This window comes from Stenella coeruleoalba (genome assembly GCF_951394435.1).
Source record: "Stenella coeruleoalba genome assembly, chromosome: 14".
NCBI lineage: Eukaryota > Metazoa > Chordata > Mammalia > Artiodactyla > Delphinidae > Stenella > Stenella coeruleoalba.
Window position 1 is genome coordinate 60,064,389 of NC_137160.1, and position 13,849 is coordinate 60,078,237.

The following is a 13,849-nucleotide window of genomic DNA, read 5'->3' on the forward strand; positions in this document are numbered from 1 at the left end:
AAAAGAAAAATATCATGAATGCAGAAAAGCATTTGACAAAATCCAACATTCATTCCTAATTTCAAAAAAGGTCTCAGGAAACTCAGGGGACTTTTCTCAACCTGATAAAGGGCATCTGTGAAAAAATAATAAATTGAACAGCGAAATTCAAACTTCCACGCTTCAAAATACACTGTTAGGACAATGAAAAGAAAGTCAAGGGATGGAAAATAATATTTGCAAATCCCATATCTGAGAAAGGACCTGAATTCGGAATATACAAAGAACTCTCAGAACATAGTAAGAAAACAACCCAATAAAAAAAGATTTGCACACTTCACCAAAGAAGATATACAGATGCTAAATGAGCACATAAAAAGATGAGCATTATCAGACTTTAAGGAAATGCAAATTCAAACTGCAAAGAAAAACACACTTGAGAGACTAAAGTGCCCGGCAAGGGTGTGGGGCACCTTGGACTCACACACGCTGGTCGGGGCGGGAAGCCGTACAGCCACTTTGGAAAACAGTCTGGCAGGTTATCTATCCGAGAGAAGGGAATGTTACATCCACACAGAGACTTGCACCTGAGAGAGCCGTGACGGCCAAGAACTGAAAGCAGTCCAAAAGCCTAGCAACATCTTAAAGACAGAACACCTGAGAGAAGTGATGTAAACTTGCTCAAGATGATACAGTGAATAAATGGCCTGAACCTGGCTCTAAGTTTATGAAGCCCAGCGCTCTTCCCCCTTCACTGAACTATACCGGGACATATTTCAGAAGCGCAGCACGATCAATGCTCAAATACTAACCAAACTGGTACCAATTAGGCCAGAAAAGGAGTCTGCTCCTAGGTCTGGGGAGAAAGGGAGCTAAGAAGACTGACTTGTAAGGGGAGAGTTGGGGACAGGCGTGGGGAGGTGGCCCTAGGGGGACCTGCAAGCTGGGAGACTGTGCAAAAGTCCCCTCCTACAAGTTCTAGGGAGCACTGGCCTCTTCACCACCTTCACCAAAGTTGCAGAGGTGTGTCACCCGCTCTTCTTCCCAAAACATTAAATCGTTTACTTTCAGATCCAAGTTAAAAGCAAAACAACACCCCAATTCGAGTGCAGAAACTGCCCACCCTCTCATGTAGCTGATGGCAAAAATTCTTTGTCATCAAGACAGAAAAATGAAAAATTCCAAAACATAAGGCAAACACAGGGGTGAAGTAACAGTAGTTTAATAAACAAATATAAAATATTTGTTTTGATGAGAGGAGGAAATGAGGCCAAAGGACCAGAAATATATAAACCAGTGATCAACACGTGGCAGACTAAGAACTCCACCCAGCAAGGGCGTGTTCTCTCTCACAGGTAGAAGAATAAAAACCTATGCATTTAGGTGTTGGGTCCCCCACGCCCCGGTCCTGCAGCTACAAGCCCAAGCGGCTGACACGCACGGTTACAGAGAACAAAGAGTACTCTCCCATTTTTTTCTTTTTTTTAGAAATTCTGTATGGGGAATTATGACCCAAGGCATCATTAACTGATTCTATATGCATGTGGGTACCACTAAAACCATTTTTAAGCACCTTTTCTAAGACACCAACCATATTATCTCTCAACAAAGACTTCTCCTGTCCAGTCTTGCTGGTAGCAATCAAAACATGCTACAAGTCTCATGACTTGCTCTCCCAAATCCCTTTTTAACAACACTTCTAAATATTATGATTTTCAAGGGCACCTTCTTCAGGTTTTCGACCGACTCCCTGGCCACCACAGGACACAGCCCCAACCTTTCACGCCTCGCTTCCCCAGGTGGCGAGACTCTAAGAAGCTTATCAAACCCAGTTTTCAGAAACAGTCGAGGGCCCAGAGGCTCTGGATGGAGTTTAGTCTAGGTAGTTACACCCAATTAGTTCTGGATCCATCGTTAATTCACTGTTTCAAACCTGAAAAACAGTATCATGTAGAAGGACTCCAAAACTTTAACAGGAAAAATTCTGTGCTGTGTCATATTCCAGAACACAGCTCCAAAAGCCCTTCCACAGCATGCTAGTCACAGCTGAGAGAGGTTAACATGAAGACTTACACCTGAGCCTCATTTGAATCCCCTCCCTCTAGGTTAAATTAAACCTCAGGCAGCATGCTAGATTCATCTTCAAGGGTATTTATTCTAAGCACAGGTTCAAACAAATCGCCTACGCAAGTTGGGGCAGCTCGATGGTGTAAATTGGGCAATCTAAGAAAAAACAGTGTTTAAAATACAATATTTAGAATCAGGAGGCCTGGCTTAAAATTCTGGTTGGTGCTTAGGAATTTTGTCCCCTGAGAGAATGATTTAGTCCCTCTGCATATCAGCTGACTTATTTATTAGTATCGGTACACCAGAGCCTACACGTCCCACGGCTACTGGGAAGAACCACCCGCATACAAAAGCTACTGCAAATCACTAAGCGTTACATCATCTTTCTTTTAAAATAATCTTCTTCAACATATTACTGACAGAAATTTAAATTTTAATCTAACTCCTGTGAAATTATTTTTACAAACGTTAACTCACCAAATCCTACTGTATCTTAAGTCCCATCTCACCTATCCTAGAAATCTAGCAACTTCAATGTACATCAAAATTGCATCTGTGAAGAACCGACAGTAGAAATTTAAAACTCTTTCTCTGAAAGTCTATCCAGAATTCTGCACTGACTCCCATCATTCCAGGCAAAGGAAGGGTTCACCCAACTCGGAAGTTGCTCTGCTTTCACTCTGAAATTCAAAGTGTGTTTCATTGGACAGTATTGGAAGTATCCCTTTTAACCAAAAACAAACTTAGATTTTCAATGCATTATTCTCCTAAACTTAATTTTTTTCCTAAACTTAATTTTAATAGTACCTTAAGACGATGATATTTACTTATCTTTATGACCTTTTGAGATGTACATACAAGGCGCCATTTTTCACACATTAGGATTTTGTTTCTTTTTCTCCAAGGGTTACCAGTCAAGTCCATCTCTGACCAACCCTTTTCCAGTTCTACCCACTTTTCTACTGATTCTACACAGAGACTTGGGGGCTTAAAATGAAACAGATCAAATGAACGACCTGAGAGCCTCATCTCAGGGTCTGGCAATGCCCCCCTTTCAAGATCTGGACCCCACCCAGGGCCTCCCCCCGGCACCCCAGCTTCTCATCACTTGTAGAATAGTATTTACTCTCTCTTCCTTCTTAGTCTAGGTTCTGCATTTAGGAAAGGTGACCAAGACTATAGAGCTGGAGCAAAGAACAATGTCTTCCCCTCTCAAAGGCTGACTCAGCCCTGGCCTGGCTGAAGGGGCAGGTCTGGAGGCGGCCTCCACCAGCGCTGCCCAAGACAGACGACCGGGCTCAGGAGACACAGCCCAGTTGTGCGGGCAGCCCAAGCCCCTCTCTAACGTCTCTGGTCCTCTCCCTTCTCCAGGATGTGCAGAGCCTCTCCATTCCCTGCCCGTCCATCTCGCCCTGGACCAAGGTCCCACCACCAGGTTCCCCTCTCACCCCTTCTCCCTTCAAAACAGATGCCGAGTGGTCCTTCAGCTGGCCATATGTTCCAAGATCCCTTGTTCCTGAATATTCTGGGTAAAGGTTATCACCTGTAGAAACTATAGCAACTAAGAAAATAAGCAATTATTCTAACAATGACTTCAACCAAATTATAAATATGCAAATAAACTGTGCCTTCAAAGGTCGAACATTTTATCCTAAATTAAAACACACTGGACAATACTGTAAATCAACTATACTTCAATAAAAAAAAAACCCACACTGGGAATGAACTGGACCTTAAAAAAAGTTAACTGCAAGCATTAGCAGCAACTGTAAATATGTAAATTCTGTGGTGTAATGGTCGACATCAGTATTTCCTTCCCTGAACTTTCCTTCCAGCTTCCCTCACTTTTTACTCATAATAACAACACATAATAGTCACTATTTCCCTGCTACTATTCTAAGTGCTTTACATGCATTAACTTATGTAAGGCTCTAAACAACTCTATAAAGCAGGTAATATTAATTACAGCTGTTTACAAATGACAACACTTAGACACAGAAAAGTTCAATTGAGCTGCAGGAATCCATCCAAAGTGACAACGCCAAGAACAGAACAAAGCAGTTCAGCTCCTGAGTCTTGTCTATTAACAACGGTGCTAGGATGCTTCTGACACCTTCATTGTCACACTTACATTAAAACTGCTTATAAACCACTAGAGGGCACGGATTGTGACCATCCTTCACACTGCTCTATCCTCAGTACCAAGCAGAAGTCTGGAGGGTCCTGAGAAATCACTGTTGAGCTCTGCACAGGTAGGCTGCCCCTTCTAGACTGTGCCCCTTAAGGGTGAAGGGCCAAAGTACAGCTCATCCTTTAAGCTTTAAGTGTGCAATGGTACCTAAGTGACAATAAATGAATGACGGTCCGCGACACCTGCTGAAGGAAAGCGTCTTCTATCTGCAAAGCCTTGAACCTAAATACAAGCCTGAGAAGCCCCCGTCTGGAGACAGTCACCTCTCCAAACCTCTCCCATTCTAACTGCAGACAATCAAGCGCTGCCTTAACTAACATTTCAAACTTACTCGTAGGCAGCCCAGAGTCCTACGGTACAACGTTAAGGAAATGTAAGTGCTGTCCTTCACTACATGTGCACTGCTGCCTTAAGAGAGAGTTTTACTGAAAAAACATAAACCCAGACTTCGCAAAAGATAAGTTTACATATGGTTAATTCATTTTCGAAATACTTCTTTTTAGAGACTCCTAAAGAGTAAATTCCCCTCACTTCACTCAAAACACCCAGTAATTTAAAAATTAAGCTTAATGTGGGCACGAGAAACCACATTAGACATGCTAAGGATTAACTCCACGGCATTTACAAGAGCAATTTCAAAGCGCAGCTACCTCGGAATTCCCGACTTGGATGATATTTAGGGTCAGTGAGTCTCAGCACCGGGCGGGCTCTCCCCTAAGCCCCACACACGTCCCTCCCGGGTCACCACTTCAACTCGAAGGCAATTTCCAAATTATCTTCCGACCTCGGAAGAGCACATACGAGAGAGACACTTCCTTTCTGACACTCCTCCAGGAACAATGTCAAACTTTCTGCTTTCCTTGAATCAAAAGACCAAGCCCTGAAAACTTCACTGTCGCCGGGAAAGCCGAGATGAGAAGATGCAGGAAGGCCCGGCTGAGTCGCCAACATTTGCGCCGAAGAAAGACAGTAGGTGAAGCCGGACCATCCCGCCCAGGCCGCCCCTTCTGCCTCCGCGGCCACGGACCCCGGATCCCGGACCCCGGGACGGCGCGGCGCTGGGGCGGCCTCGGGAAGGCTCCGTGCGGCGGGCGGCGCCCCGACCCGCCCGCGGCCCCCGTCCCCGCCGAGGCGCCGGGAACCAACGGCCGCGCTCCCGCTTCCGCCGCCGGGGCTCCGCCCGAACGGCCGCCGGCCGCCCCCGAGCCCGCGCCGAGGCCTTGGGCGCCCGCCGCCCTTCCTCCCGCCCGGCCCGGGCCCGGCCGCTCACTCACATCCGTCCGCGTCCTCCGGCAGGTCCTCCTGCAGCAGCGTCAGGTCTGCGCCGAGGGAGACAAGAAAGGCCGTGAGCCCGCCGCCCGCCTCCCGCCGCCCCGCGCCCCCGCCTGCCGCCCGCCGCCCGCCGCGGGGCCCGTACCCGCCATCTTGCGGCGCCCCCTCCTCCGCCGTCGCCCGGGGACCCGGGGCTCCAGGGGCGGTGCGCGCGGCGGCCGGTGGACGCGCGCGGGGGGCGGCGCCGCGGGGACGCGCAGGGCGGGCCGAGGGCGGCGGGCCGGGGGTGGCTCCGGACGCCGGGCGGACCCGGCCCGCCCCGCCCGCCTGCGCGCCGCTCCGCCTCCCGCCTCGCTCGCTCCGCCCGCCGGCGCGCTCTCGGCTCAGCCCGGCCCAGTGGTGCGCGGAGTGTGGTGGCGCGGCGGCTGCCGTCGCCGGAGCCCCGCGCCGTGTGGCGGGCGGGGCGGGCGGGGCCTCCCGCGCGCTTTGTTGGGTCACCGGTGCCGCCCAACGGGCCGCGCGCACCGGGGGCCGCGGGGCCACCTCTGGGCGGGAAGCACCGCCTCCGCGCCGGCCGCCGGGCGCCGCGAACAAAGCCGCGGGGACGGCGGGGCATCCCCGCTGGTCCCCCGCGTCCCGGCGCCGGGCTCAGGTCCGCTGCGCCGCCCGCGCGGTGGGCGTGCGACCCGGGTGTAGGAGGACGGGCGACTCTCGCCCCCGGGATTGTCGGGATTAATGAAGAATGGCCGGAACCGAGCACCGTGTACTGGGCATCCCGCAGGTGCTGGGGGAACGGCGCCTAGCATTAGCTTTTTGTCTTTAAATAATTTTGGTAGCCCTTGAGGTGCTCAGCTGAAATGTGTAACACAGACACTATTATTCCACACGTGTTAAGTGATGAACGCAAGCTCCCAGTGCAGAGTGGGGGCCCAACCCAGGATTTCTGACCCACTTCCCACTGTCCTGTGTCCAGGAGTGCAGCCCACCTCCCCGTCTCCCCAAAGCCTCCAAGATGGTGATGCCCTCAAGGGAGACAACACAGGGACTTGTGTAAGTGATGCCACGTTGGGCTCTGGGGGAGGAGACGAAATTCTGAATAGTCTGCACGGTGGTCTTAATCAAGGACACTATATTACACCAGAGCCTCTGAAATTCATAATTCTGGGTAATAAAATGGGTCCCACGTAGCTATTCCAAAAACTTCCCTCTCAGATGTTACAGGATGGAACGCATATTGCGTAGTATGTATTAGGTTTCTGAGAGTAATAAAAACTGGAATAGCATCTCTAACTCTAGGTGTGTGTCTAATTTTCTCAAACATAGAATAATTAAAACTAAAAGCCAAACGGGCACAATCTAGTTGCACACCCTTATGTGAATTCAGCTGATACTCTCAAAATGACAAGGAGTTATAAATTCACAAACTATCAATTGACTCAATCCGTGAGAATTTTGCCTTGCTGACACCCACCATTTTAACAATTCTGGGTAGGAGGAGCAGAGCATCTGGCTCTTTACACTAACTGGTGGTCTCCCTGCAGCAACACAAAATCGACAGAGCGCCAACTAGGCTTCAGCCCCTGGACACACAAAGGTGAAGAGAATGATCTGGACCATCTACCCAGTAAAGTCAGACTTAACAATTCTCAGTGATGGTGATAAAACAGAGGTTATGCACCAAATGCTAGCCTGGGATACAGATCAACTAACTCTGCCTTGGGTAGCGAGGCTGCACAGTGTGTTTTATCTCACGTTCTCTGGGAAGGCAGCCAAGGAGGAGGGGCTGGGTAGTTTTGTCCATATTGTTCAGGAGCTGTGCATTTGGTTATCGTCTTACCTGCATCCCATGTTACAGCAGGTCCCTTGAGGCAGCTCGGTTTTTAGACATTTCAGTGAGGATGTTCTTATTCACGGTTTGGCACAACCATGTTTTTTACATTTGATGTTTTCTCCCACTCTCTAGTCCTTTCTCAAACATACAATAAAAATTTTTTTACACCAGTATTCACTCTATAAAAGGCACTGTTTCCTCCTCATAGAAAATGGTATTTAAAGAACAGCCATTATTATCCCATGCCCTTACCCCAACTGTACTTACAGTGTCACGCCTGTGGATGCTGGAAGCTGTGTGTCTAGTGGTCAGAGCACAACCCAGAGTCTGCTCTGCCCCTGAAATCTGCAAAATAGAAGGAATGTCACAAGTCACTTTTAAAAAGTATTATCCAACTATGGCTATTAAGGCCTGGATTTTTCAGAATAAGTCCTCTTCCAAATGATAGTGAAAACTTTTATGAGTAGCCACGGAGCCTTGGACATTGATAAATTTGACTCTTGAAACACAAACATAGTAAGTATCATGGGGAAAAAACTGCTAATAAACAAAAAACCCACCTGACATTGCTTGCTGCTGTGTCATTTATTAATTTTTGTATTGGTAATTGAACTGTTTACTTTTTCTTTAGGATGATCCTAAAGCTGAAAGTATATAAAAGGCAGATCTTTTATTGTTTTGAATAATAAAAAATGAATGAATCTGAAAATGGAGACATACAATAAAAATGTTTTTAAAAGAAATTTTTAACCTTTATTTTCATTCATCTCTGGGGTTTTTTTTTTTATCCAGGTTGATGTCCCCCACAAACAGCCACTCCCCAGTAAAAAGAACAAATACTTTTTTTTTTATTAATTGCCAATCTCTTACCCAAAGCCTCCTATACATGTTTTCATAAATTGTATAAAGGTAAATATTTGAAATTTTAATCTTTCCTTTCTATGCTTCTTTTAAGCCTCCTTTAAAGCTCCATGTCAAGATGACATTCCAAATTGTGAAATCTTAACTTTTACTAGAGCTTTCATAGTTTGGCTTTCTTTTTCAAAGACATTGGATCTCTTTTTATTCACATTGGCTAAAGATACATTTTCTCACACCACCTTAGGAAAAGAATAAAGACTAGAGGGAGAAAATAGCTACAGAACTGAACCCTGTCCAGAGTTCTCTCTACTCAGGCTCTCCTTTCTCCATTTACAGGAGTTGAAGGCTGCCCATAGATGCAACAGAACTTCAACTCTGTCCGTGATCAGCCAGACTGCCAGTTTCTTAGCATAGGCTTGTTCTGAACAAAACAGTGCAACCTAGAACCACCACTGTAAACAGAGTATAAAGGAAAGTAAACCCTCTGTTTCTTATCCACCATGTTAAGGACTCCAGTGCTTTTCACAGCGCTCCAGATTAGCAGAACCAAAAGGATTCTGCACTGAGGAATCTTGCGGTTATTCCAGCTGAGGTACAGCACCCATCCAATTTGTTCCACGCATTTTAAATTTATTAGGAAACCTAAGATGTGAAAATAGCATTACTGAATTAAAATGGCAGTGTTGGTTTCCTTTATGCCTTTCTCTCCAAATGCACAAAGCCTCAGTGGCAATCACGTTCAAAGCAAGGTGGAAGAGCCTGCCCCGATGTCTGGCAGAGTAGGTGCTTGAGGAAACGTTTATTATTCTGAATCTGAATGGATGGGTCAAGTTGAACCAGGAAAAAACCATAAGCAAACCACATACTCAAACCCAGATAAGCTCAGTGATTAAACTATGCCTCGATTCTAAAGTCTTTTCATACTACCTCTGCCCTCTGGTTCTATGATTCAGAACAAAAGTTTCTACTCCAATTTCACTTCTGTGTAACTAACTCCTTGTAACAAAATTCCTTCTGTTCCTGGTCCTTGATTCCTTCATTTGGTTTTAAAAAATAAATTAAATATATATATTTATTTATTTATAAAATATACACATATATAGGCACCGGGACACAACACAATTCATACAAAAGATAACTACTCCATTTTTAACTTTTTATTTTGAAATAATTACAGACTCACAGGAAATTGCAAAAAATGTACTGGGAGGTCCTGTGTACCCTTCAGCCGGCTTCCCCCAATGGTAATATTGTACATTTTGCAATATTTTTGAGATGTATATACTAGGCATTGTTAGGTGCTTTCGTGTACTTTCAGATTTAACGCAAACAGCTCTGTGAAGTAGGTATTGATATTTACGTTTTTCAAATAAAGGAAACCAAAGCTCAAAGAGGTTAAAATTTTGACAAAAGTCAGATGGCAAATAGGGGGGCTGGAATTCAAACGCTGGAATCCTGATTCTAAATGATGCTAATAGGATTTGTATATCATTATGCTCATGACTTTTCCATCAAAATTGTCTCTCAGCCAATTTCTCTGGCATCAGGAAAGCCTCTGTCCTTTCACATGTACGGTCTTGGTATCTTTTTTTTTTTACTTCCATTAACACATCAGGCCCTTCTTTCTTTTATTATTTAATTTTTATTTTCTTTATTTTTTTTGGATGCATTGGGTCTTAGTTGCAGCACACGGGGTCTTAGTTGCAGCATGCGGGATCTTTCTTTGCAGTGTAGGCTCTTCGTTGTGTGCAGGCTTCTCTCTAGTTGCGGCGTGCGGGTTTTCGCTTTAGTTGTGTCACGTGGGCTCCAGGGCGTGTGGGCTCTGCAGTTTGCGACACGCGGGCTCTCTCATTGAGCCCATTAGCAGTCACCCACCACTACCACCCCCACACACCACTAGCCCCTGGCTACCACTAATCTGTTTCCTGTCTGTACCGATTTGCCTGCTCTGGACCTTCTATATAAACAGATTGATACAGCATGTGGACTGGCTTCTTTCACTTAGCATCATGGTTTCAAATTTCACCTATATCGTAGCATGGATCAGTATGTCATTCCTTTTTATTGATGAATAATATTTCTTTGTATTCATATACACCATGTTATTTATCCACTCATCAGTTGATGGATATTTGGGTTGTTTCCACTTTTTAGTTATTATGAATAATGCAACTATAAACATTCACATGCAAGTTTTTATGTAAATGTATGCTTTCAATTCTCTTGGGTATATACCTAGATTGGAATTGCTGGATCATATGGTAACTTTAATATTTTGAGGAATTGCCAACTATTGTCCAAGCAGCCACACCATTTCATATTCCTGTCAGTAATGCATGAGAGACCCAGTTTTTCCATATCCCCTACATCAAATGTGGCTCTTCCAAAGTAAAGCTGTCTTTATTCACAAATGATGTGACTGTATATGTTGAAAATACAAGAATCTGAAAATAAACTTAAAATTAAGAAGTAAATTTAGCAAAGTCACTGCACACAAGGTCAATTCTATAATTATAAGTCAGCACCCAATAGTTATACACAAAAATTTAAAATTTGATGCCCTTTGCAATAGCATTTAAAAAAGTCAAATCCTGGGCTTCCCTGGTGGTGCAGTGGTTGAGGATCATGCCTGCCGATGCAGGGGACACGGGTTCGAGCCCTGGTCTGGGAAGGTCCCACATGCCGCGGAGCAACTAGGCCCGTGAGCCACAACTACTGAGCCTGCGCATCCGGAGCCTGTGCTCCGCAACGAGAGGCCTCGATAGTGAGAGGTCCGCACACCGCAATGAAGAGGGGCCCCCGCTTGCCGCAGCTAGAGAAAGCCCTCGCACAGAAACGAAGACCCAACACAGTCAAAAATAAATAAATAAATAAATTAAAAAAAAAAAAAGTCAAATCCTAAATGGGAGGAAGGATAAAATTAGGAATTTGGGATTAACATAGACATACTATTATAAGTAAAATAGATAATCAACAAGGATCTACTGTGTAGCACAGGGAACTATATTCAAAATCTTATAATAATCTAAAATGGAAAAGAATATGAAAAAGAATATATGTATAACTGAATCACTTTTCTGTACACCTGAAACTAATACAACATTGTAAATCAACTATACTTCGATTTAAAAAAAGTCAAATTCTACAAACAAATCTAGAGAAAGATATGCAGGACCATTATATAGAAAACTAGAGAAATTATTGAGATAAATTAATCTATTAAAGTCTTAAAAATATATATATAAGGCTACAGCAAGGCCACAGATTAGAAAATTCAATTTTGTAAAGATGTCAATTGTCTTCCAAATTGGTTCACAGATTCAATTCATTCCCAATCAAAATTTGAGCAATTTTTTGTTGTGTGTGGATAGTGACAATCTGATTCTAAATGTCTGTGTGGAAATGCAAAGGGCCAAGGCAAAAATGCAAAGGGCCAAGGCAAAAAAAAAAAAAAAATACAAAGGGCCATTCTAAAAAAAAAAAAATTAGAAATGCTATTACTAATTTTGAAGAACGACAATATGGGAAGAACTTCCTCTATTGGATATCCATGCTTACATCAAAACTACAATACTTAAGAGAGTGTGGTATTGGAGTGAACATAAACAAACAGACTGATAAAACAAAATGAAGAGTCCAGAAGCATACCCACACACATGTGGATGCCTGATTTATGATAACAGTGGCAACACAGAGTAGCAAGAGACAGACAAAAGCAGTGCAGCAGAGCTGGGAGCTGGGTCAACTGGGGTGTCAGATGAGGAGAAAAAATGAAACTCGATGCCTACCTCACTCCATATACAAAAATCAATTCCAGAGGAGCTGAGACACAAATATGAAAGCAATAAAGCTTCAAAAGAGAGGAAAGGTGGGGGGGGGGAGGGATAAATTAGGAGGTTGGGATTAACATATACACATAAATATAAAATAGATAATAAACAAGGACAAACTATATAGCACAGGGAACTCTACTCAATATTCTGTAATAACCTAAATGGGAAAAGAATCTGAAAAAGAATAGATATGTGTATATGTATAACTGAATCACTTTGCTGTACACCTGAAACTAACACAACATTGTAAATCAACTATACTCCAATTAAAATAAAAAGGTTCAAAAGATAACACAGGAGAATATCTTCCTGGCCTTGGGATAGGGAATTATTTCAAACACAGTAACACTGACCATGCAGGAAAAAGATAAATTGGACCATATTAGAAGTTCTGTTACCCAAAGACACTATTAAGAGAGTACAAGCTATCAAGTGGCAGATAACTGCAACACACATAACTGAAAAGAGTGTATCTTCAGAATAGTCACAAAACTACAGGTCATTAAGAAAAGGACAGACAATCCAACAGGAACCCAGGCAATATATGCAAACAAGCAGCTCATAAAAGAGTATATCCACATGGCAAGTAAACACATGAAAAGGTGCTCAATCTCACTTCTCATCAGGGAAATGTAAGTTAAAACAATGAGATACCATAAAACACCCATCAGAATAAAAATAACTTAAAAGGTAATATCAAGTACTGTTGAGGATGTGGAGTCTTATATTCCTATTGACGCTGTAACAAATTACTAAAAATTTAGTGGCTTCAGGCAACTCGAATTTATTATCTCAGAGTTCAGTGGGTCAGAAGCCTGACACAGTTTCACTGGGCTTATGGAGGTGTCAGAAACTGCACTACTTTCTGGAGGGTCTGGAAGAGAATCCATTTCTTTGCCTTTTTTGCTTCTAGAGACCCTCATGGTCCTGGGCTCTTGGCCTCCTTTCATTTTCAAGGCCGGCAAAATTGCATCTCTGTGTCCACCCTTCCACGGTCACATTTGCCTCTGACCCGCTTCCTTTCTGTTCCACATTTAAGAACCTGTGATGACACGGGCCCACCTGTGTCATCCAGCATGATCTCTCTCCATCAAGATCCGTAACTTAATCACAGCTGCAAAGTCCTTTTGCCACATAAGGTAACATATTCACAGGTTCTGGGAACAAGGACATGGACATCATTTTGGGCAGGGAGAGGGGTGTGGGCATTATTCTTCCTTCCACATACAGCAACGCGACTTTTATACAATGCTCTTGGGAATGGAAATTGGTACAACCACTTTAGAAAATATTTGGCAATATTTACTAAAGTCAAACACATGCAGAACCTATGATCCAGCAATTCCATTCCAAGGGACATGTACGTACCACTGCTATTTGTAACAAGCCCACAAACTAGAAAAAATCCAAGTGCCCATCAACATTAGAATGGGTAAATAAAACTCTGCTATATTCGTGTTATGGAATGCCATATAGCAACGGAGGTGAATGAACCACGGCCACACGCTATGAAATGAATGCCTCTCACAGACGTACTGCTAATTGAAAGAAGCCAGATGCTGCAGAATACATTCTGTGCGATCCCACCTATTCAAAAATTTTAAATGGGCAAAACTAACCTTTGGTGTTAGAAGTCAGTTTAAAGGCTGCCTTTGGGGGCACGGCTAATGACGGGAAGAGGGCCTGGGCAGCGCTTGAGAGGGTATTGGGAATATTCCATTTCTTAGCCTGAGTGGAGGCTGCCTATGAGTGAACGCTCTGTGATAATTTTTCATGCTATGTCTTATGATTTGGGCCATTTTTTTCTGCATGTTT

The 13,849-nt window shown here is 44.1% G+C and overlaps 1 protein-coding gene across 10 annotated transcripts in view; it reads right to left on the minus strand.

The window, feature by feature from the left end:
• PPP4R1 (protein phosphatase 4 regulatory subunit 1) overlaps positions 1–13,849 on the minus strand; it is a 133,025-nt gene that overhangs the window by 55,800 nt on the left and 63,376 nt on the right. For 2 of the 10 annotated variants that reach the window (XM_079941867.1, XM_079941862.1), the window contains exons 1-2: positions 5,655–5,743; positions 5,512–5,556 (exon numbers count right to left, since the gene is read on the minus strand). In XM_079941867.1, the coding sequence (XP_079797993.1) occupies positions 5,512–5,556; positions 5,655–5,661 (52 nt within the window). In that variant the 5' untranslated portion in view covers positions 5,662–5,743. Of the gene's footprint in view, positions 1–5,511; positions 5,557–5,654; positions 5,749–7,607; positions 8,692–13,849 lie in introns of those variants that run through there. The other 8 variants (XM_079941870.1, XM_079941872.1, XM_079941873.1 and 5 more) reach the window with 7 other exon arrangements.